The sequence below is a fragment of the Colius striatus genome, chromosome 3 (assembly GCF_028858725.1).
Source record: "Colius striatus isolate bColStr4 chromosome 3, bColStr4.1.hap1, whole genome shotgun sequence".
Lineage (NCBI taxonomy): Eukaryota > Metazoa > Chordata > Aves > Coliiformes > Coliidae > Colius > Colius striatus.
Genome location: NC_084761.1, coordinates 68,768,311 through 68,791,074, shown reverse-complemented (window position 1 = coordinate 68,791,074; position 22,764 = coordinate 68,768,311). Strand labels below are relative to the sequence as shown.

The window sequence follows — 22,764 nt, the reverse complement described above, 5'->3', positions numbered from 1 at the left end:
TATACATTTAGACTCAATTTTATGCAGCAGCAGGTACAGTAAAATAGGGTTAGAAAGAGACCAGTTTGTGATTACTTACTAGTAATGACAATGTTTCCTTGAAGGCAGCAATTACCTTCTTCTTACATGCAGAAGGAGTCTATAAAGGGCAGAAGGGATTGATAAGGCCATATTCTGTGGGTGTATCACAACTGAACGGATTATTTTGATTCAAAGAGGAGAGAACACATTGCCCTCTGAGGAAGACAATGTGCACCAGTCTGACTGCAGAACTCTCTAAAATTTGGCCCAGCTCTGGCTGGAATCAGATCAAATTCTCCGAGGTTCCTTCCAACCTAAGTACTCCAAAGCTATGAGACTGCATGAATCTATGACTTTTTAGTGTGCAGCTCTTCCACTCATTTTTATAAAAGATGTAAATGATTTTATGAGGAAATTTCTTATGAGGAAAAGCTGGTGGAGCTGGAGATGTTTAATCCAGAGAAGAAGAGGGGAGGGGAGGGGAGGGGAGGGGAGGGGAGGGGAGGGGAGGGGAGGGGAGGGGAGGGGAGGGGAGGGGAGGGGAGGGGAGGGGAGGGGAGAGGAGGGGAGAGGAGAGGAGAGGAGAGGAGAGGAGAGGAGAGGAGAGGAGAGGAGAGGAGAGGAGAGGAGAGGAGAGGAGAGGAGAGGAGAGGAGAGGAGAGGAGAGGAGAGGAGAGGAGAGGAGAGGAGAGGAGAGGAGAGGAGAGGAGAGGAGAGGAGAGGAGAGGAGAGGAGAGGAGAGGAGAGAGGAGAAAGACTGAGGGGGGAACTCATTATTTTTTATAAGTATATAAATGGTGGATGTCAGGAGGTTGGGACATCCATTTTTCTATTGTATCTAGCGACAGGACAAGAGGTAATGGGATGAAGCTGGAACACAAAAAGTTCAATTTAAACATAAGAAAAAATATTTTACTATGAGGATGAGGAAGCCCTGGCACAGATTGTCCAGGGAGAGTGTAGAGTCTCCTTCTTTAGAGGTCTTCAAGACCAGCCTGGATGTGTTGCTACATGATACACTTCTCTTGTGTTTAATTCACCTGCCATTTATCATAATCCCTCCATAGTTCTTAATTACCTGAAATCATCAGCTACTCACTCATTGCTCTTCTGTATGGTTAACAGAGAATATAGAGTAGTAACACTTTCCTGATTATTGATTGACAATTTCTGTCATATCACCACAGTTAAAATTATCTCTCAACTTCAAGTAAGGTATTTAGGCCTATCATCTTGAAGAAAATACTTATTAAGTCAGTGCAAAAGGCAAAGAAGCTATACGAGGAAGAAGTAGTTTATGATGTATTGTAAAAAAAATAACAAAACTTTTGTCCAAGAAATCATTCCCTGAATTTTCTTCCTAAAACATATTGAAATTATGTCAATCTACTTTTCAGAAGTATAAAATCAAGCAATATCAATCTCCCAATTTGAGGACCACTGGCCCAGTTCTTTTCCTGGCCAAGGCACAGTATCCTGCTTCCAGATCATCTCTCTGACCTAACCTGCTGATTCTGAGACAGATAACTATGATTAATTTCATATCCAATACTCTCACAGCACTGAGCTCATCTCTTTGTCTCTCACTTTTATACATATTCTTCTGTCAACATATGGTTTTGATGTTAAAAGAGGCACAAGCTCTGACTGGAGCTTTTCCACATTATTCCAACATATAGAAGGACTCTCTCCAAACTGAATTCTTTCCCATCTCTTAAAGTAAGATCTTTCAAATAAAGTCTTTCCTTTAATTGAGATGCATACAGTTTATTTTGCTTATAACTCTCCTTATTTTCACACAATCTTTAAAAAATTACTGGTTTTTGTGAATACTCCTTGGAATTGGCCAACCAGTTCCAGTTATAAACACAGAAATATATGTCCTATAATATGTGATTGGTATCTTTGTTTCATAGGAAAGAGTATTGCAAATATCGACTTAATGAGCACACACTATATGTAGGAAAACATCAGTTATTTCATCTACTTTATAGGTTAAAGACTTAATATTCCTTGCTTGCATAATACTTGATTAGCTCAGAAAGTCCAAACAAAGCATGGCTCCTAATTTTGCTCATTGACTAATAATGTTGTTTTCAAAAAATTGAAAGCTAATACCACTGGCCTGACTCATAATCTACCGCCACTTTTGCTCCTCAAGAGTTTCCATTCCACTGTTGGCTGGCTTTCTGGCTCCTATCTTCCATTCCAGATTGATGCTCTGGATAATTGGATTGACAATCCAAGAGGTCTTTTCACCTAGCTCATGGGGTTAACCTCAATATCTCGATTTTAACAATAAATACAGTTTTGTAGACAGCCCCTGCTGTTTCCACTCTGTGCTGCTTTATGGTGTAATAAATACTGTATGTCCTCGAGTGCCACGGAACACGCTATGAATAAATCATCTTTGTAAGGAGAGCCTTGGATCAAAGCAGTTATTCTACAACACTGTACATGTTTTCCCCAGTTTTATCATCTCCTGTCACATCCTACAACAGTACTAAGAGTATTCTGGAAGACTTTAAAAAAATAATAATGAGATCATCTATAAAATTGTCCTGCATTAGATGTTCATTACATTGGTTTCTCTTTGCCAATAACAGTTCAGGAAAATAATTGTAATTGCTTGTGATTTTGATTATATCCTGTGCTATTTGATATGTTGTTCTGGATTACATCTTTATTAGGGTTTTTTTGACCTTGTTAAAAAATTAATAAAATTTTCTATTTAGCTTTTTCAGTACTGAATTTTTCTATTCATTTTAATAGCATCTATATATGAAAGCCTATCACTTCAGAAAATAAAATCAAGATATTTTAGTTCAATAAATGTGATTACATTTTAGAATTTATAGCAAAATACTAACAGGTTTAGTAACACACCCTTGAGTATTAAAAATCTATTACGTTCCATTGCTATTAGAAAGCAAAAATGATATTCTAGAATACTGACATCAAATAAAATCATATTGTCCAGATAAGAAAGAAAGTGGTCCAGAGCAACAGATCTTGCCCATTAATATTTTCTCTCCTTTTATAGGTCTGGTAGTCCAGGATGACCAACATTATCTGGAAAATCTCAGTCCCAATTCTAGAGAAACTGAAATGAAACAAAATATCTTACGCTACCGTTTCCACTTCCCTTGATATTCTGAACCCTGGAAACTACAGGCCAGTCAGCCTCCCCTCCATCCCTGGAAAAGGGTTGGAACAGCTCATCCTGGATGCCATCTCAAAGTACATGAAGGAAAAGGTGCTGATCAGGGGCAGTCAGTATGGATTCACCAAGGGGAAATCCTGCCTGACTAACCTGATAGCCTTCTATGATGGCATGACTGGCTGGGTAGAGGAGGGGATAGCAGTGGATGTCATCTACCTCAACTTCAACAAGGCCTTTGACACTGTCTCATGTAACATCCACATAAGACAGCTCAGGACGTGTGGTTTGGATGAGTGGATAGTGAGGTGGATCAAGAACTGGCTGAATGACAGCATCCACACCGTCAATTACTCAAATTTGTGTAACTGTACACAAATTGCACCACTTTGCAAGGCACTATTTTTCCTTTTTCCTCCTGTATTTTTCCTGATATTTCAGGATCCAAGAAAATTAGATAAATTTTGTGAAACAAATAATTAGAGCCAATTTTATCTGCCTTATATTCCAGTATGGTTCAGGATGTTAAACCTTTGTCATTCTTCCTCAAGTCCACCTATTACCTCTTAACACAACGCTATCACCTAGCATTCAAAATCTCTGAACTTTGAAGTCATTGATGTCATCAATTAATTAATTCCAACAATGTTAGTTTTGGTGAAGGTCACAGAGGAACACAGGTTTTTAATAGTTCTCCATTGACTATTTTAAGTCTGTTTCTCCATATCCATAGCAAAAGTGCATATAAGAAAGACATTAGAGACAAATGTAACTGGGTTTCGTTAAGTAACAGTATTTAAATGTTTAAAAACAGTATGTAAATTATTGGAACAGAGAGAACAGTTATTTAATTTTTAAATGAAAATTGAATCTTGAATCATGAATTTAATTTTCCCAATCAATTAACAAAAAAAAAATTAAAAAATTAACAAGAGAGAGAATTAATAGTGCTTCAGGTAATAAATGCTATTATCTCTAACTAGCAATTTATTTCTGTATCTTTTCCTAAACCGTGCATTACAAGTTGTTTTGATGAAATTCACTCTCAATGGCAAGAGTGAGTTGCAACAACATTTTGTACCCTGAATAATCAAATGAAGAGAGGCTTAAATTACCTCAGATTATACAACACAGTTGAAAAGCAACAAAATGATATAACAACTAACATTTCAGGTGTTCTCTATGGAGAAGGATCTTATTTTAAACTCACAATCATCAGACACTTGCTGAAAGGCAAGAGAAACACCTCATTTAAGCCCTCAACCTATTTGTCCACTGTTCCTGATAACTGAAATTTCAGAAATCTTTTGACCTCACACAGAATGCCAAAGGTTAGATTTCATGAGCAGCATGAAATCAGATGTGCCATATTGTTCAGCATCTGTTCCTAACTTTGCACAAATGATTCTGTGGAAAACATAATGCTGTCAGCATCAATATTTCTCTGCTCATCCATCAACCTTTATCTGTGTTTTGTCTTGACAATTATTCTTCTTTGAACCTGTTTAGCTAGCTATAACTTGCTAATGAGCCTCAGATCAACACCTAGAAACTGTCAACTTATGTTGCATTGAAAAAATGATCTTTTCTTCTTTTTCTCTTTTCTTCCTTTTCCTTCTTTTTCTGTCTTTGAAATCTTCTCCGATTTTCAAGACTTAGCCTATATTCTCCTTTTTACTCTGTATTGCTGTCAGCCTGAAACCACTTCTTATTAAATACTTTTCTCTCTCGGTACTCTAATTGTTATAGTATCATGATAGAGTTTAAAGACAGTTTTATCATAAGTAATAAATATTTCTAAAATCATTCAGGCATCAAGCAACTGGGTTTATTTTATGCCACTATCACATCATGAAAGGTTATAATAGTTAGAAGCCAAATGCATTTCTAAATTAGTATAAAATTTACAATCCTTTATAAATTGAGGAGAGTAAGGAAGGAACAACTAATAAATATCTTCTAGACAGCACTTTATGTGTTGTTTAATATTTCAAGACACATTTGAAACTATAAATCATATAAAAATGAATGTGCCTTGTATTTCATGCTTCTCAACTAACACATGCATACAGATATATCTAGTAGCATTGTGGAAACTCACACTCACATAAGTAACACAGTAACAGTACTACTAAATATGCTAGAATTCATCTTACAGTGACATGAAAAGTAATCCTAACTGATAATAATAGACCTGTATTTCTTCTATCGGAAACTGTCAGAGAAAGTTGAACAAAGTGCCTATTTCCAATTGTCCTTATTTCAGCTGGAATAGAGTTAATTTTCTTCTTAGTAGCTGGTACAGTGCTGTGTTTTGGATTTAGTGTGAGAATAATATTGATAACACACTAATGTTTTAGTTTTTGCTAAGTAGCACTTATCCTAAGTCAATGTCTTTTCAGTTTCCCATGCTCTACCAGTGAGGAGGTGCACTGGAAACTGAGAGGAAGCATATCCAGGACAACTGAACCCAACTAGTCAAAGGAATACTCCATACCATAGAATCATAGAATCATAGACTCATAGAATCATAGAATTGTTTTGGTTTGAAAAGACCTTGAAGATCATCAAACCCAATCACTAACCTAACACTGCCAAGCCCACTACTAAACCATGTCATGTTCAGTATATAAACTTCAGAGAGTTGGACAGGAGGGGCAGATCACTGCTTGGGCATCAGTCAGTAGGTGGTAAGCAATTGAACTCCTTGTCACCTGTTTTTTTTCCTTGGGTTTTAATTCTTTCTCTCTTTCTTTGATTCCTTATCTTCATTATTATTATTATTCTTATGCTATGATTGTCATTATATTGTTTTAATATTATTATATTTTATTTTGTATTAGTTATTATATTGCTCTTATCTCAACCCTCAAGTTTTACTTTTTGTGGTTTTTGACTCTCATCTTCATCCCAATGGGAGGGGGAAGAGGGTACAAGCAGCTGCATGGTACCTAGTTGCTGCCTGGGGTTGAACCACAACACCAATGAAAGACAATAATGTATATGTAGTATAGTTCTTTGTAAATAAAATGACAAAACAGTTTCAGGAACTCATTTTTGGTATATTTCAGAGTACCTCCTTGTGCTAGTAAAATTTGGCATAGTTCTCCATTAGACACTTTGAAAAGATAAGTAGTACATTTATTGGTTGTGTCCTGCATTTAATGTCTTATTTTTATCCTTTTTTCGTTTTCTATTCCTCCTGCTTTAAATATCTTCTTTTTCTCTTTTTTTTTAATTTTCTATTCCTTGTTCTCTCCCACCATTTTCTTTTTACTCTCATTTCCTTTTTCTTTCCTTTCCAAATGTTAAATATTAAAAAAACTTGTTTCGATGATTAAGTTGATTAGCATCAGAAAAGCTTTATTTATTTATGTTAAATATTTAAAGACTATGTATGACTAAAGACCTTGACAAAATCCATAAAATAAAATTTAAAAATCAAGTACTTTTTGGAAGCCACCAAAGCTTGTTGTCAATATTTAATTTAAGTACTTAATCATTCAAAAATCAAGCTTCTTCATAAACAAAAATGTTTATTCTACCTCACCAAAGGACGTTCTCTTTTTCAGTCAAACAGCATGAAAGAGCAAAGAAAGATATAAGAATCAAATTATCTTCCCTTTCCCTGATCAAAACACAGTCTACCACCACACTGTAAACAAGTCATCTTGAATATATTCCCTTTAATACTGAGAGAAATACACTAGCTGCCAAAAAGACACACATATATTTTAATTGATTCATTGGGTCATGTATTTCTTCAATTGTAAAATTATGGTAAGTTCTACTCATGTTTGTTTTATTATCTAGTTTTTAAATATTCAAGTGGGTTTTCAATACATTCAATTTTGAAATAATAAATCATTAATATCCATAGTTAGGCAATTGTAAAGAGTGCTAAAAAATCAAACTCTGATTTTCAGAGAGCTTGTCCAATATTTAGTCAGAAAATTTGAATACTTCTCTGCACTATATCATATCTGCTAGAGCTGTCACAATTTCAGTTTTAGTTATCTAAAAAGTAAGTCTTGTTTTTGACATTGAAACATTGCTGCCTGAGGTTATTACATCTATTGGCTAAAAAACGTTATAGGAAAGATGAATGCTATTTTTTAACTTTTATTTCATTTTTTCAATCTCTTTTCTTTTATCTCATAATTTTTGCATATTACGCTAGTCCTTTGTTCTCCCATTTCCTCTTCCTTCTCCTCTCTTTCATGCACATCTTTTTACTTTCATTTTGCAGCATGTAGGAACAAAAAAGTCTGCAACAGATTCTGAATTTTCATAGAATCATAGAATGGTAGGGGTTAGAAGGGACCTTTAGATATCATCTAGTTCAACTCCCCTGCAGAAGCAGGTTCACCTACATCAGGTCATATAGGAACATGTCCAGGTGGGTCTTGAAGACCTCCAAGGAAGGAAACTCCATAACCCCTCTGGGCAGCCTGTGCCAGTGCTCTGTCATCCTCACAGTAAAACAGTTTTTTCTTATATTTAAGTGGAACTTTTTGTGTTCCAGTTTCATCCCATTACCCCTTATCCAGTTGCTAGCTACTATACAAAAAAGGGATGTCCCAACCTCCTGACACCCACCATTCAGATATTTGTAAAATAAAAAAATTTGCACTGAGGGTTGTTGCTTGATTGAATAAGTTATTGGCATAATAGACACTGATGTGACAGAAAGGGTATGCAACATGTTTTCTGCAATAATGGATCATTAGACAAGCTCTGTTGGACTAGGCTTTTCCACTAAAGACTGCCAAATTTATAGTGCAATCAAGAGCTTTAGGATTATATAATACCATAGACGTCTATTTTGTGGTGGTTCCACTGTTTCCACATTGCCTCTGGCAATACCATTTCTATGCTGCTTTTATTTGATTTATTGTTTTTATGCCTTGATTGTATCTACCAGTATAGTCAAATATGACTGTCAGGCATAAACAAGATATATGATAAGTGTTGCATCTTTTGGGTAAATGTCTTAAATTTTTTCTCCTCATCCCAGCAGGCCACACATGTATCTTACTCATGTTTCTGATTTTAAAAAGAGTTCTTGCTGCTGTATTATTCCTGCTTAAAACGTTTGATTTAGTCATTTAATCCCACCTGGGATTCCAACAACATATCTAATATCCTGATTGATCAGAAAGAAGAGGAAATAGTCTGACACATAAGATACATACCACTACATACTCTATATTCCTATGTATTTTTTATTATATTTTCCAGATGTACTAGTTCTAATTTATGCTAGATTCACAGGAGTATATTCTTCTCCTATACATGGGCTTGTATTGATTTCAAGATGGAAAATTTGTACAAATAAAAGCAGGATTCAAAGCACAGACAAATTTTAATTGCACTCTGCACCCAAATAAATCCTCCCAATAATAGAATGAAAAGAAAAAAAAAAAAATCACATTTAGTTATTTATACAGATGGTTAATGCCTTTAAGTAACTAAAGTTTGTTCAAGTGGCCTGATATATTTCTAACTACTATGAAATAACAATACAAAACATACTACTTGGACTGAACTTTAAAATTAAATTTATCTGCTTTATTTTCTCTATTTGAGACAAACATGCTGATGCATTAACCTTTTCATACAATGACTTTCTTCACAAAATAAAAATTAAATTATTAAAAATAAAGAAATGGGATATTTTTTCTCATCTTAGCTATGATAAGTGTTCACAAGCTGTGCTTGTTCTGTTTTTTTGAGTTGTACTTCTGAGAGAGATGTGAATTAACTAAAGGCAGACTAGAAGAAACAGGAAGCATTGAGATGGAAAATTACAAAGAAAGATAATGAACTTTTTTTCCTCAATAAAAATGATTACATGTCAACAATTTTCTTCCAACATCTTTGGACAAATCTAAGCATCAGAACTGGCTTATTGGATACAACTTTATGACTTCATGATTATCTTTGTATAATATTATCTTAAAAATCTCACTTTCCACACAGAATAGAAACAGAACACAGACAAAAGCAAATAATGGAAATTAAGTTAATTCAATTTTGATGAAAGCAAATATTTGAAACAATTTTCTGAGACAGTTTTTCTAGTCTGTTTACACAGTGAATTCTTAAGAATAAGCTGTCTAGTAAATGTTGTTCACTCAACTAAACACATTATCATCATTTAATAAAGGTAAATGGCCACAGACTGAAAATAAACATATATATATAGTGTCATTTAACCTATCATATGAATTGATATGGTTATTGCCCTCTCCTGTACTTTCCATAAGCACATCCAACAATGTTTTCAAAAGTTAAAACTCTTACAAGATGTTGCAAGAGTCATAGTTTAATGTACATCAGAATCTTTGCAATATTGGTGGAAGATGATGTAGGCATCCACACTTTTTTTGAAACATGGGACAAGCTACCTGTGACATGCTAGACTGCTGACATGGGCTAAAGGTATGAGTTATGAATCTGTGTCCCTTAAGCTGATTCTAAATCAGCCCTTACACTTCATAAACTAATTTGAAGCAAATGAATAAGTAGTGGCCTTGTATGGGTAAATCCCTCTTTAAGTTCTCAGTGTATAACTATAAAGCAAACATTGTTTATGGGCAGTTTTCCATAAACACTTTTTTCCACTTCTAGAGAACACAGTACAATTTCCCAAAACTCTGCAAGGTCAGGTTGAAATTGCTTAAACTATCATATAATTAGATTTCTTTTTTCCTACAGTGAATTAAATCACATTTTCACAAGGTTAAGTAGGGTGGAAAGTATTCCTTTTTTCTGTTGGAAAGTCAGCACTGAAACAGAGTGCCCAGGAAGGTGATGGGAGGTCACCATCCCTAAAGATGTTTAAAAGAATGTGTAGATGAAGTGCTGAGGGATTTGGTTAATTTAGTGATGGGCTTGGCAGTGTTAGGTTAGTGGTTGGACTTGATGATCTTAAAGGTCTTCTCCAACCATAATGATTCTATGGTTCTATGAAAGTTTACTAATATTCTGCTATTAAAATTGCATGACAGAACAAACATAAAAATGAGAAGTGGATTTTATACATTTTTTCTTTATCAGAGATAATTTTAATAATAAATATAAAAATATACAGATTAAATAATAATGCATTGTGTATAATAGTCTATTTACTAGCAGTATTTTAAACAATACCTTCCTACTTTTTACAGGAAGATGCCTTTGTATGAGATGCCTAGTTCCATAAAACTGCTAGCCAAATATAACAGTGGCTTGACTGTTCATGCAAACTGTTTCTATGCATACATGCAACACATAGGAGATTGTAAACTTGATTTCAGATTGGTTGCCTTTCCACTGTGACATGACAGATTTTAACTTTCTCCCTTTCATTGAAAAAAAAAAAAAATCCAAAACTAGGCAATAACATTTACAGAAGTTAATTAGGACTGGGCACGACAATTACTGTGCAGACAAGAAAACCTACACCATACTTGCATTGATTGATTTATTTTTTTCATAAGTGCTGGAAAAGGAGGTAAGGTATACAACATAGGAGGTAAATATACAGAATGAGACACAAAGTGATGTAGAAGAATTGTATTAGAGAAACTTGAGATGAGTTCTCAGGAAAACAACTATGTGATGTACTCAAAAGATAGCAAGAATAAATTGGTTCAGTCCTACCCACTGCATTCCAAATGAAAGAGGACCCAAGGTTTAGAAGACACCCTCCAGCTCCATGAAGTTGTGCTTTTACATGAATTTGAACAAAAGGAACAAAAAAGTAAAAGTAAATTAACTCTTAGTAAGATTCTTTGGCAGACATACTATAAACATTTGAATCATGCATGGGGTTGACAAGTTCATTCAAGAAGCTTAACTTTCTGTTTCCCAGTAAGACTCTGAGCATGTGTGTGTACACATGTGCATGTGCAGATGTGTATCAGTTTCTAATACTTTATTTAGCTGCCTGATAATTTTCTAATTTTTTTTCAAAGGAATTCTAAATCTCAGCAGAGAATATGTTTGAGGAATACACAGCTATTTCATAGGATTTTTCAATAACATTTCTTATAAAGATGATAATGTTTTAGACTAAAGACAGTGAGATAGAGGACATGTACCTATTAAAAAGGAACATCAGAAATATGGAGGACTAATAGCCTAAGAGTAGGACACTTACCTGAGATGTGATCTATATTGGAGACTGCATGAATTTGAACCTTGGTCTCCCATATCTTGACTAAGTCTCTTAATGATTAATAATTAATGATATTGCCTGCTCTGGACTGGATCTTTCTCACTACAAAAAACAAACAAAAAGGAAACAAAAGCTTTCTTGTATTCATCCCAAAATGGGACATCAAGTTCTTGAAATTAAAATATTGAGGGATGTAGAGAAATAGTTTTCTATTGAGGGATGTAGAGAAATAGTTTTCTATCTTCTTAAGAGATAAAAAGTTTTGAAAATGAGGTATTACAGTTTAAAATAAATTATTGACAATAAATGATTGTCACTGAAATAAAATCTGCAGATATGACAGAATACATTAATTACATATCCAGCAACTCTTACTATCAAATTACAATAATATTTATTCAAAACCAATTTGCTGTCTATGTGAAATGAAAGAAGCTGCTGACAAACAACTATACTAGTTTTGAGTAATATACAGCTATTGCACCACTTCACAAAAATGGAAAAGAGCTTTTTCTTAGTTGTACTTGAATTTATGTGAGCTGCCACAGGCAAATGCTATCTTCATTGCAGAATCAACTCAACTGATAACAGAAAAGCTGTTTTAAATATCAAATACAGACATCTTGATGGCCAAATAATCTTAGAAACCTAACATCTCATATCACTTCCATGTTTGTTGAGAAATGGATAATGAGTGTTACAGCATAGTTTTGCAAGTAAATCATTTTATTATTCTGCAGTATGCCAAGATAGTTTGCTAAAAGTCTAGATAAAAGCATTGAACACAGTTGCTTTAGTTCTGTACCACTACAATCTTAATTATAAAATTATAGTTGTAATGGACAAACTGTATTTAGAAAGAAATGATAAGTATTATTTCCATATTGGATATTAAGATCACAGGTGTGTGTGTCTGTGTTCTAATAATACAGAAAGTTAAAAATTTGAAAGATGTCCTCACTCTTGCACAGTAACAAAAATCCAGGAAAATATACTTGTGTTTACTTATTTCTATAAGTAATATTAATAAAATATTATAATTCATATTATAACTTCAAAATACAAAAGACTCTAACTCTAAAAGTCAAACTCCTAAAGGAATACAGGGACAATCTATAAAGAAACAAACAGAGATGACTTACAGGCTGCCTATATCTGTGTTATTATATGTGCTATCACATAAATCATTCTGAGCTGGCATGTGTATCTTCCAGCAGACATTCAACCATCTTGCAAACTACTTGCTGTCCAAATAGCATGAAATTGCAGCAGCCAGCAAGAAGAGTATGTTCAATTCTGAGCATGAAGCGCTTGCATTCTAGCCAGGAAATTCAAACTGACGTTTATCCTCTGCTTATGATTGAGGCTTAACTGAAACTCAGTTTTCCTTGAGAAGTAACTGTCTCAACCCAGGTGATACATTGTCTCATTCCTGATCTTAAAAGTGATTCCCAGGGTACTACTGGCAAGAGGAGTTTAACGTGTATCAATGTAGAAAACATTATGCCGTAACAGCAGTCAAAACTGACTCAAACTAGAGTAAGATAAAATATCTGAATTGGGTGACTGTATTCTTAGAAAGGTAACAAAGTGAGCCTTTTTATATGTTGATTCCTAAGGGAAAAGCAAAATAAAGAGACACACAAAAACAGTCATGCAACAAAAAATGGTAAAACAATTTGGTGCTGATACTTTTGAGAATACATAGCCGAATCAGAGGCCAACCCAAAACAGAGCCTAAGAACTAAAGGAATTCACAGTTGCAGTTTTGCTGCTGTTACATTTTTTTTTCCTCAGCTTTAACAAACTGCAAAATTCAATGTAACACAATAAAAAACAGAATAACATAAAGTCAACTAAATGCCAATATTAATGCCAATTCTGTGCATATTAAAAAAAGTATAAATTCACTGAGATGAAAGGCTTCCTTTAGGTTTCTATGATGATTTCCCTATGTCACTTCACAATGCAATTTCACAGCAGCAAGAGGAACACTTTATATTTCTTTTCTAAAACTGCAATTTGAAACCTGCAGAAATCATTCAGTTGCATATTTCTACAATGGTGTTTGTTTAGTGACAAAAATGTAAGGTAAATCTCTTTTACAAATATGAGATTAATGGACTGCCGATTTACTTCATACATTAACAACTCTATGAAAAATAAATTGTAAGAAAATATAGTTCTATTGAGTTATTCTAAGTTATATCATCTTTAAGTTACTCTAACTTATACAAGATAAAAATTGCATCAGAGAATGATCTTGAAGTGGTTAAATCTGTAAAGAAAAAGTAAGCTAATTACCTGGGCTAGGTATCATACAAATACCTGACAATAAGAATGTAGGTACAGTAATTTATTTATTTTTTCTTTGCTATCCTTTAAAATTCATATGTATTATGTAAGTGAAATCACTAGGATGTTATACATCCATAGCATATCCATAATTTACCCCGTGATTATCTTACCAAGTTGTGACTTGAGTATTCCAACCTCCTTGAAATACCTAGTATGCTAATTGTTCAGACACAAAAAAAAACAGCTTTGAGCTTCACTCGACACATGTAACCTAGACTAAGTGACAGGCAACTACATCCTGAGAGGAAGTGAAAGACAAAGGTGGTGGTTGTGAACTGTGGCAAGGTTAGTAAAAGAGAAAAAAAATATTACCATTACTTAAAACTCAAGTCTCTTAAGTCTATGTGGTGGCTTAGCCCTGGCTGGGTACGACATGCCCATCAAGCCGTAATATCACTCCCTGTCCTACACTGGACAGGGGAGAGAAAAATATAATGAAAGGTTCACAAGTCAAGATTAGGAAAAGGAGATCACTCAGCAATTAGCATCACAGGCAAAACAAACTCAACTTGGGGAGAAAAAAGGTTTGATTTATTAATGAACCATCAGAACAGGGACATGAGAAACAAAACTGAATCTTAAAACACCTCCCCTCATCTCTCTGTCTTCCCAGGACTCTCCTTCCTGCTCCCCAAGCAGCACAGGGGATAGGAGTTATGGTCAGTTCATTACAGATGGACTTTGCCGCTGCTTCTTCTCAGGGAGAGACCTCCTCACACTTTCCACTGCTACACTGTGTGGTCCTTCCCCACAGGAGACAGTCCCTCAAGAACTTCTCCAGCATGCGTCCTTCCCACAGGCTACAGTTCTTCATGAACTGTTCCAGCATGGGGCCTCCCACAGGGGCAGCTCCTCACACTGACAAGATACCCTGTTTCTCCTCTCTGTGTGGAAAAATAACATGGTATAACAAGGTCGGATTCTGAAGTGAGTTTTACATGCAAGGTCACTATATTCAGAAAACTTTTTTAACTGGAGAATCGAGAAATTGAACTCAGAAAGGCTTTTATAGTGCCAGTTGGCCAGTATCTGCAGCTGTACAGTTAAAAATAGAAAATAAACAGCTAATGCAAAATAACATAGATGCAATTGTCACCTAGCAATGACAAACCCAATCCCTTGTCATCCTGACTCCTTGAAGTGGTGCAATTACTATTGTTTTAATAAAAAGCTCAATATTGGCTTATGCTAAACCAGTAAATAGTTTAAAATAATGTCCAAATGTCAAAAGAATTCAGTTTCAGCAATTACTTTATCATGGCTATATTCTTCTGTGCAAATAAACAGGTTTATTTGCACAGTTTAAACAAGTTTAGTAAAAGTACTTCCTTTTTTGAAAGTTTTCTAGATTCCTTTCTGATTTCCTATCACTGCCCAGATTACAAATAAAATTAGTTACCTTACTTCTACTTATACATATATACATGTACATGTAAGACATATATATATCTTTCAAAGCTATTACATTCTTTAAATACATGAAATTTAGGTTCATAAACTAAACTATTTTACTCTTGGATGTCTGTTGCTAAGAATTTGACTCCTTCAGACTTGATACAGATTTCCCACGGATGCTCAAATGTGCATGTGTGGGCATAAGCGTGAAGATTTTATTGAATTTTCTACATGACAATCTTCTAGAAATAAATTTTTGAACCCACACAGATACTCTAACAGGAATACTAACTAGTCCAAGTAGAAGACTATCTGCAGAAGTAAATTTACTCTTTTCTGTACACGAATATTGAAGTCATACAGTTTTAAAACTATGAATCCAACACATTCATCCAGTAGCGGCAACCGAGAAATAGCAACATATTTGCACAGCATTTCTCACCAGGCAATGACCTCAGATAACCTGATGCAGAGCATTATCAGACACAGAACAATTTTAGACATATGTTTAATGCTACTTTTGTTGGCTGGTTTTTATTTCCAGCAAACTACTGGAGAATAGACTCTAGGGAGTAGGAATGTACTACTAGCTACAACAAAATATGGCTTATGAAGGACAAAATCCAGAGAGACTGCAGTAATAAAATCATAGAATTGTTTCAGCTGGAAGAGACCTTTACCATCATCAAGTACAGCCTTTGTCCCAGCACTACCAACCACTAAGCCATTTCCCTAAGTACAACATCCTTCTGTCTCTTAAGCACCTCTAGCGATGGAGATTCTACCACCTCCCTGGCCAGGCCATTCCAATGCCTGACAACCCTTTCAGTAAAGAAATTCCTCCTAATATCCAACCTGACCCTCCCTGGTGCAACTTGAGGCCATTTCCTCCTATTCTATTGCTTGTTACTAGTGAGAATAGACTGAATCAAGCCTTGCTAAAACTTCCTTTCAGGTAGTTGTAGAGAGATAAGGTCTCCTCTGAGCCATCTTTTCTCCAGGCTAAACAGCCCCAGATCTCTCAGCTGTTCCTCATATGAGATGTGCTCCAAATCCTTTACTAGCTTGGTAGTCCACCTCTGGATCCTCTCCAGCACCTCAATGTCTTTCTTGTAGAGAGTGGCCCAAAACTGGACACAATAGTTGAGGTGCTGCTTCACTAAAGCCAAGTAAGGTAGGATGGTCGTTTCCCTTCTGCCGCTGACAACACTGTTCCTGATCCAGACCAGGATGTCATTGGCCTTCTTGGCTACCTGGGCACACTGCTGGCTCATGTTCAACTGGCTGTCAACCAACACTCCCGGGTCCCTCTCTGACTGGCAGCTTTCCAGCCACTCCTCCCCAAGCCTGTAGTGCTGCTGGGGGTTGTTGTGGCACTGGTCTTGGCCGAGATATCCAGCCTGTCAAGGTCTCTCTGTTGAGCTCCCTACCTTCAAGCATACCAACACTTCCACCCAACTTGGGGTCATCTGCTGACTTACACTCTATCCCCTCATCCAGATCATTAATAAAGATGTTAAACAGCAGTGGCCCCTGTACTGTGTCCTGGGGGACACCACTCGTGACCAGCTGCCAACTGGATTTGACTCAATTGACCATGAATCTTTGGACTCGATCATCTAACCAGTTTTTCATCCAGGAAATCCTAACGGAGGCACTGATATTTTAAATTGTGGAATATTCTATCTTTTCTGTTGATATACAAAAAGACTGCCAATTAGTGAGCACTTCTTCCACCTTTATCCAAAGAAAGCTTTGGGAATAGTTGGAAAGATAACAGCTTCCACTAAATGTAGATGTTATTTCAGTGTACATCTGAAATACAGAAACAGTAACACTTACCTGCTCTTAAAGGTTTAAGTTGGAGGCTTTCTCATAAAAGCCCATGGCTTTTATATCCACCTACTCCCTCTTATCAACCTCAAAACAGCTACTCTAAGTTCTTGGTGAAACAGAGCCCAAATGATAAGTAAACTCTTAACAAAATACTAAAATCAACATAAACCAAAAAAGCTGCTCTAAGCTGACCTAAGACAGATATGATACAGAACAGACATAGTAACTCCTACTAATTGCTATCAGTGGTGACAAGCAAGCAAGAGATGCTTGAGGCAGTCACCATGACACTTTTGATTGAGTAAACAGAAAATAATCTAAGACCCAGGAAATTTTTCAGCAGATATGATTAACCAAAAATATCAGAATAGATAGGGCACAGGTTCACTCAGTGCAGAATATACAGTAAAAATATAAATATCTGAAGTAACCCTCAAAGAAGTTTATATGAATCGTAAACAGAATTACCAGATTTGTACATAGTATAGTAAAGGAAGGAAAATTAAAAATACAAATTATTAAGTTAAAAAGCAGAGTACTTGTGATTACTGTGATACTTACCACTGTGAAATTCATCACCTTCAAAATCCATACTGTCATTGCTAAGTTAACAATCATGGTAACCAACAGCAGAAGGACAAAGAAGTATAAGCACCTCTTTCGCCATCCATAAATCCCTACTGGGTAAAACTGAGGATGTTCAGTCCTTGGAAGGCTGTTCTGTTGTGTTGCTAATATATACTGCTCTCGTGTCATCTGGAAAAGAAAGATGTAAGTGTAAGTAAGCAAATTAGAGGCCTGTTTTTCATAGATTTTATTACCTGAAGACCTCTGAGAATGTGTTTCTGGCCATAGAAGGGATACAATATCCAAATCAGTCTCTGGGCATAGATGTGATGTATTCATTCAGCATAAATCACGTGAATGTTATTTTTACTAGGAAGTTCCTAAGAATTCGGTGGGTTTTGTTACCTCAAAGTAAACCTTTCATTTGATTTTTCAAATTGGATTTGCATTTAAAATTTATCAGCAATAAACTGTAAAAGATATTAATGCAATCCATGTTTGTATCCTATGTACTATTTCTGAGGACTATTTTATTGTCCTTTACAAGGTCATTCAGGGAAATTTGGTATTGGAGAAAAAATTATTGTAACCTTTTTGTACCTGTTTTGACTGCACTAAAGGTAATTTTCTTTATAGTAACATATAACCAAACTGAGTACAATTTTTCATACATATAGAAGAAAAATCTAATATTTCTAGAAATGCATCTGTTGTAAATTATTTTTCATATATTATTCACTTAGCAAATTAAATGAATGTGTTATGCCATTGTACATACACCATTATTTTAAATAAAACCATGTCACACTTGACACAAAAATAAAGTCAAAAGCCCTTCAAAGCTTTAATCTTGTTGCTTAGAAGATATAGATAGTACCATCAGCCATTGTTTCCTGAACCACTTTAAGTTCTATCATACAAGCAAGCAGTAACCGTTTGCAAACTGCTTTAAAAAGCTATTGTTAAATATTCTTTAAAGCAATAATGCTTATGGCATTTAACATGAAACCATTTACCATTTCTTTTACAGATATTTATATTCATGCTCAGCTGCTGCATTGCCTTTGGACTGGAAGATATTAATTTTCCTCCAGGTCTTAAAAATGAAATTAAAGAAATGTCATTCTCTTTATGTAAAAATTTTTCCCAAAACATGCTCACGTAAAAAATTTTCAAGGAAAAAAAACCCCAAAACCCAGACTAAAGAAACATCCCAAATAAACAAACAATTAAATCCCTAACAAACTTATAAACCACTTAGAATGATCAGTTTTAGTCTTAAAAATTTCCTTTCTTTTCACAAAAAGAAAGTAAAAAATACACAAAAATTGGTCAGTTTATTCAATCAGAAATTTAAACTAGCTTAAATCCATTTGAAGGATCAAATAAAATTTGATTTAACAAGATTTATTAAACGTAAATCTCAAAAATGTTTGTGAAAACATCTGTTTTGCTAGATATTTATCCAAATTGAGATTCTTCTGGTTTTACTATGCATTTGTTAGTGAATGAGATATTAATAGCAAGAATTAACTCACTGTAAATGCTTAAAGTGACAAGTATACATTTGTATATGACAGTATACATATTACTGAAATAAGTCAAACCAGAAACAGTGAATTTTTAAAGCAGGTTTTAGATAAACTAGTAAACAGACATTTTGTCATTTTTATTCTTTTCAATAATAATTGCTTTTCTCTACCTATAATTTCAATTAAGTGTAACATTTAGTGGTTTATTTACATAGTAAAACTTTACTAACAGAACTTCCCTCAGTGTTTGTCAGTCCTTCCAGAGCAAAGCATCATCAGCTCTCAAGACATTCAATCATCTTCTTATTGGCAGTATTCATCCTAGTTGTGTCTGAATTCCTTAGGAATTCAGAAACTGAAAACTTGACATGGTAAATCGTCTTCCTTTTTATAATGAGTTTCTACATATTTAGCCAATCATTGTAAGAAAATGCAATGCATTATTACAGTTTGAGATTGAACGTAATTAGTATTTTTACATTTCCCTTGTCCTATGTCCTTAGTATTACCATCGAAAAAGTATTATCATTAAAAATAGTTGAAAAGCCAACTTGCAGATTGTGAGCATGATGGAAGTAGCACTGCCCCTAAAACTATGAATGAGGATTCATGAAATATGCTCTTTGTAACATTATCATAAAATATAATAACATTTTATTTCATCACCACAGTTAGGCATCAGTCACTTCCCTTGGTGTATATTAGTCAATTGAGTGAGACTTGGTGATGAAAATTACCCTCCCCACAGCCCATGGAGATCCACCATGGACCAGATATTCCCCCTGAGGCACGTGAAGAAATTCACATTGCAGCAGGGGGATGTGTCAGGATCTGTGAGCCACTGGGAAGATTATGCTGGAGCAAGCTCCTATCAGGACCTCTGGACTTGTGGAAAGGAGCACACACTAGAGAAAGTTTTCTGACAGCATCTGTGCCCCAAAGGAGATCCATCCTGGAACAGTCTGTTCCTGAAGGATTGCACCCCATTGGAAGGACTGGCACTGTAGTTCATGAAGACTGTCTACTATGAGTAGGACCTCACACTGGAACAGCGGAAGAGTATGAGGAGGAAGGAGATTAAAAAAAAATATGTAATGAACTGATTTCAGTTTTCCATTCCCCTGCATTGCTTGGAGGGAGGACGTATAGAAAAGCAGGAGTAAAGTTGAGGCCAGGAGATGGGAGGGATGGGGGAAAAGGTATTTTTAGATGTGGAAATGTACCTGGAATTTCTGATGTACAAGCTCAGTATCTGTCAACAGTGTCCTGCTGTGGGAAGGGTCAGTAAGATATTGAGTTGCATCAACAGGACATCATCATCCAAAACCATGATTTATCCCACTCTACTTTGTGCTGGTCAGGCCACACCTGGAACTGTGTGTTCAGTTTTGGTCCCTGCTCTACAAGAAAGATGTGGTCAGGCTGAAGAGGGTCCAGAGAAGGGTCACAAAGATGATCAAAGGAGTGGAAAGCTTGCCATATGAGGAAAGGCTGAGAGAATTGTGTTTGTTCAGCCTTGAGAAAAGAAGGTTCAGGGAAAACTTCACTATGTTCTAGTACTTAAAGGACGGCTGCAAAGATGGAGAATCCCATGGAAAAGACAATGGGTAATGAGTATAAGTTACTCTTGGGTTATCCTGGTTCGACACAAGAGGAAAAATTTGGGCAATGAGATTAATCAGCCATTGGAATAATCTCCCTGGGAAAAGGGTGGATTCTTCAACCTGTGTACTTTTAAGATCTGTCTTGACAGTGTGCTGCACCGTCTTATCTAAACATTGCTTTTGTCAAGAGAGGTTGGACCAGATGATTTTTGAGGTCCTTTCCAACCTGGTGTTCTGTGATTCTATAATATGATATTGTCTTATTAATTGGCAATAAGTTAACTTTATTACCTCAAGTCAAATCTGTTTGCCTGTGGTGGTAAATACTGAGTCATTTCCATGACCTTGTCTCAATCTACCAGCCTTTTCTTTTCACCTGTCCAGTTGAGGAGGTGGAGTGATAGAACAATTTGGAGGGCATCTGGTCAATTTAACTCAATAAATTAAAAGAAAACTTTTTCTTAAATCTGTCCAATATTTTTCCAATCAAAACCCACAATAAACATCTTAATTCTGAAAATGTTCATATAAAATCACCTACCACGAGCTGTCATTAGACATCAAGGAAAGTTGGTCAGATCAAATTTCTATAAATTCCTCCCAATCTCCCATAAGGATCAAGGCCTTAATTTTCTAAGAATTGCAATATATACACAGTAATCAGGCCAAAAAAATTAGCCATTTGCTATTAATGTAAAAATATTACTTCATTTTTTAGCTTTATTTTTAAGGTTGTTTATCCAGTTACAGTTATTGGCAGCACTCTTCCTACTTATTTGTCTACTTGTGTAAAAAATCAGCAGCTAAATTTTAAACTATTGAGAAACCAACCAAATCCTAGTTGGTCTGGCGGATTGTATGTAGAGATGTTACAAGTTTTAAGACAAAATACACATAAATGTTAGATAAATATCTCCATTTAGTATCATGTTTTTGTCACCAGTAACTGAAAATATACTAAACCTTATCTACTTCCTCGTCTTTTAACTGAGGAGGAACTGCTGTGTTTGTAAATCATGAAAAGGCAAAGAAACTCCCCAACACCAGAAGGATGACTAAAATTATTAAAATATTTTTTCAGAAGTGATTTGCATACTAAACCATGCAATATGACAGAATATTATCAAAAACTGATCATATCTAAAATAATCTTATGCGTTTACCAAGAATGCTGATTGAGAAAGTACACACTTTTATATGAAAAACACACACATATTATGAATAAATATGTACATATGTAGAACATAGAAATACATACAAATATACACACAAACTTTTGATCACAGAGCTGCTATTTCACCTTATTGAAATTTCAAAATAAATTATAAAAAATGCATTCTAAAATAGATGATTGACAGATTGACAGATTTGATGAATTATCATCAAAATTTCATATAAAAAAATCTGACTGCTATTAGCTTGTGTTATTCCACTATTGAAGACATGTAAACCTGAATTGATTGGTGATATTTCAAAATGAGAAAAGAACAATGGTTAGAATGTTTACCTGGGTTTCTGATTTTAGGATACTTGAGAATCTCAAACCAAAAATAATTAAATTACACAAGTGTCTCATTAAATATTTGAAAGATTTCAGTGTTAGCATCTTAAACTCGCAATCTCCACAATGTATATAGTTATAAATGTATATATTTATAAATTTATATATTTACAAAATCATAAGCAACCCAGAGCGACGTGCTAAAGAAATTAAAAACTTCTCTGCTCTGATAATTAATGAGATTTCTATTTCAGATGCAAAGTAATATGGGAAACATTATTCAGTAACTACAAAGAAATGAAGTTATTAGACTGAACAAGCATCATAAATAAGATAAAGGAAACTATCATAGCATCATAGACTATTTAGTCACAACAGCATTTGAATATATTTTTCAATTTTTATTTTTATTTTGGGCTACTGATACACTCCTTGATCTTTTTCAGTACCATAAAAATACGATTGTGCATATTTACTGGGCACAGGTGAATCTGAAATGCACCCAGCATGAAATCTAAGTCATAATCAAGACAATGACCTTCAAATTGTTGATAGAGACATAATATACTATTGGAACAGATATATGAGACTTATAAAAGTAATTAAAGAGCAAAGGAGAGATATTT

The 22,764-nt window shown here is 34.9% G+C and overlaps 1 protein-coding gene across 2 annotated transcripts in view; it reads right to left on the bottom strand.

Annotated features, from left to right (window-relative positions):
• Nucleotides 1–22,764, bottom strand: part of SGCZ (sarcoglycan zeta) — a 200,797-nt gene that overhangs the window by 175,546 nt on the left and 2,487 nt on the right. For both annotated transcript variants that reach the window (XM_061993083.1, XM_061993084.1), the window contains one exon: nucleotides 17,496–17,690. In XM_061993083.1, coding sequence (XP_061849067.1) covers nucleotides 17,496–17,690 — 195 coding nt within the window. Of the gene's footprint in view, nucleotides 1–17,495; nucleotides 17,691–22,764 lie in introns of those variants that run through there.